This window comes from Cyprinodon variegatus, unplaced genomic scaffold (assembly GCF_000732505.1).
Source record: "Cyprinodon variegatus isolate N-32 unplaced genomic scaffold, C_variegatus-1.0 Scaffold523, whole genome shotgun sequence".
In the NCBI taxonomy this organism is placed as follows: Eukaryota; Metazoa; Chordata; class Actinopteri; order Cyprinodontiformes; family Cyprinodontidae; genus Cyprinodon; species Cyprinodon variegatus.
Genome location: NW_015150976.1, coordinates 386,878 through 387,983, shown reverse-complemented (window position 1 = coordinate 387,983; position 1,106 = coordinate 386,878). Strand labels below are relative to the sequence as shown.

Sequence of the window (1,106 nt, the reverse complement as noted above, 5' to 3'; positions counted from 1 at the left end):
TGAGTCGATGCAATCAACTGGTTTTCCTAAGACAGAAAACTTTGAATCAATTTAATTGCATGATCTGTTGAGTTGTCTCTGTAAAGTGCATTGAGATGACCTGATGTGAATTGGCGCTATATAAATAAATGGAATTGAATTGAAGGACTAATATTCAAACTGTTCTAGCTCCATAAATAGCTAGCTATTTCATTTCAAGAAAAATAGTTCATTATCAGCTCATCTTATCTGAAATGAAATTATTTTAGGAAATCTGCAAGAGTTTAGATTTCTTTTTGCAGCAAATATCAGGTCACAATGGTTAGGTGTCCAATCATTTCCTGGTATTCATGCAGTTCCCCCTAAGGCTCAAACTGGCCTATAGTCGGTATCTTCTGTTGCTTTCTTTGTGTTGAACGCCAGCCTTTGAAAAGCAGTGGAGGCAAAAACCTCACCTGTAATTTTGAGATCCTTGAGTTCTTGTTCAGCCTTGAAGCAGCGGGTGCTGCTCTCCTTTTTCTCCTCCTCCAGGAGAACCAGTTTGTGTCTCAATGCAGTTATTTCCTTCTGAGTCTCACAGTTGTTTAGTTTTTCTTCCATCTGCTTGAGCTAATAAACAAACATAAATAATGTTTATTGTTCAACAAAGGAAAAGTCAAAAAGTACAAAACCAATGCTCCTTGAATGAGGAGACGATAGATTCAACACAATCTTCCTAGTGACATAATGTGCAGCAAGTCTGAATTTCAAGGGAGAATTCGATCACATTATCATTATTATACTTCTTGTTATTTATAACGAGAACAGCCTTCGCAGAGCACAGACCTCCACCAAGTCACTCATTTCCAGACATATCCTGATTTCCACCTTCAGGTAATACCTGTATTCCCAGAATCTTTGAAAACATTCCTGGATTCAAATGGTGATCCGGATCATGACCCAAATGGAATGGATTGTTCCTTGGACTGAGGCAAACCTTTGGTAAAAAGGTTCATTAAATCCATTCATAACTTTTTGAGTTACCCTGTTCACAGACAGACAGAGACACTCTCCTAAAAATCAGGACCTGTAATTTAGTTATCAGGCTCCTCTCCTGTGGAACCAACTACCAGTTTTAGTCCGTGAGG

The 1,106-nt window shown here is 38.4% G+C and overlaps 1 protein-coding gene across 1 annotated transcript in view; it reads right to left on the bottom strand.

Moving 5' to 3' along the window:
• Positions 1 to 348: 348 nt before the first annotated feature.
• Positions 349 to 1,106, bottom strand: part of shtn1 (shootin 1) — a 41,962-nt gene continuing 41,204 nt past the window's right edge. The window contains exon 8 of the mRNA XM_015391061.1: positions 349 to 588. Coding sequence (XP_015246547.1) covers positions 349 to 588 — 240 coding nt within the window. The remainder of the gene's footprint in view (positions 589 to 1,106) is intronic.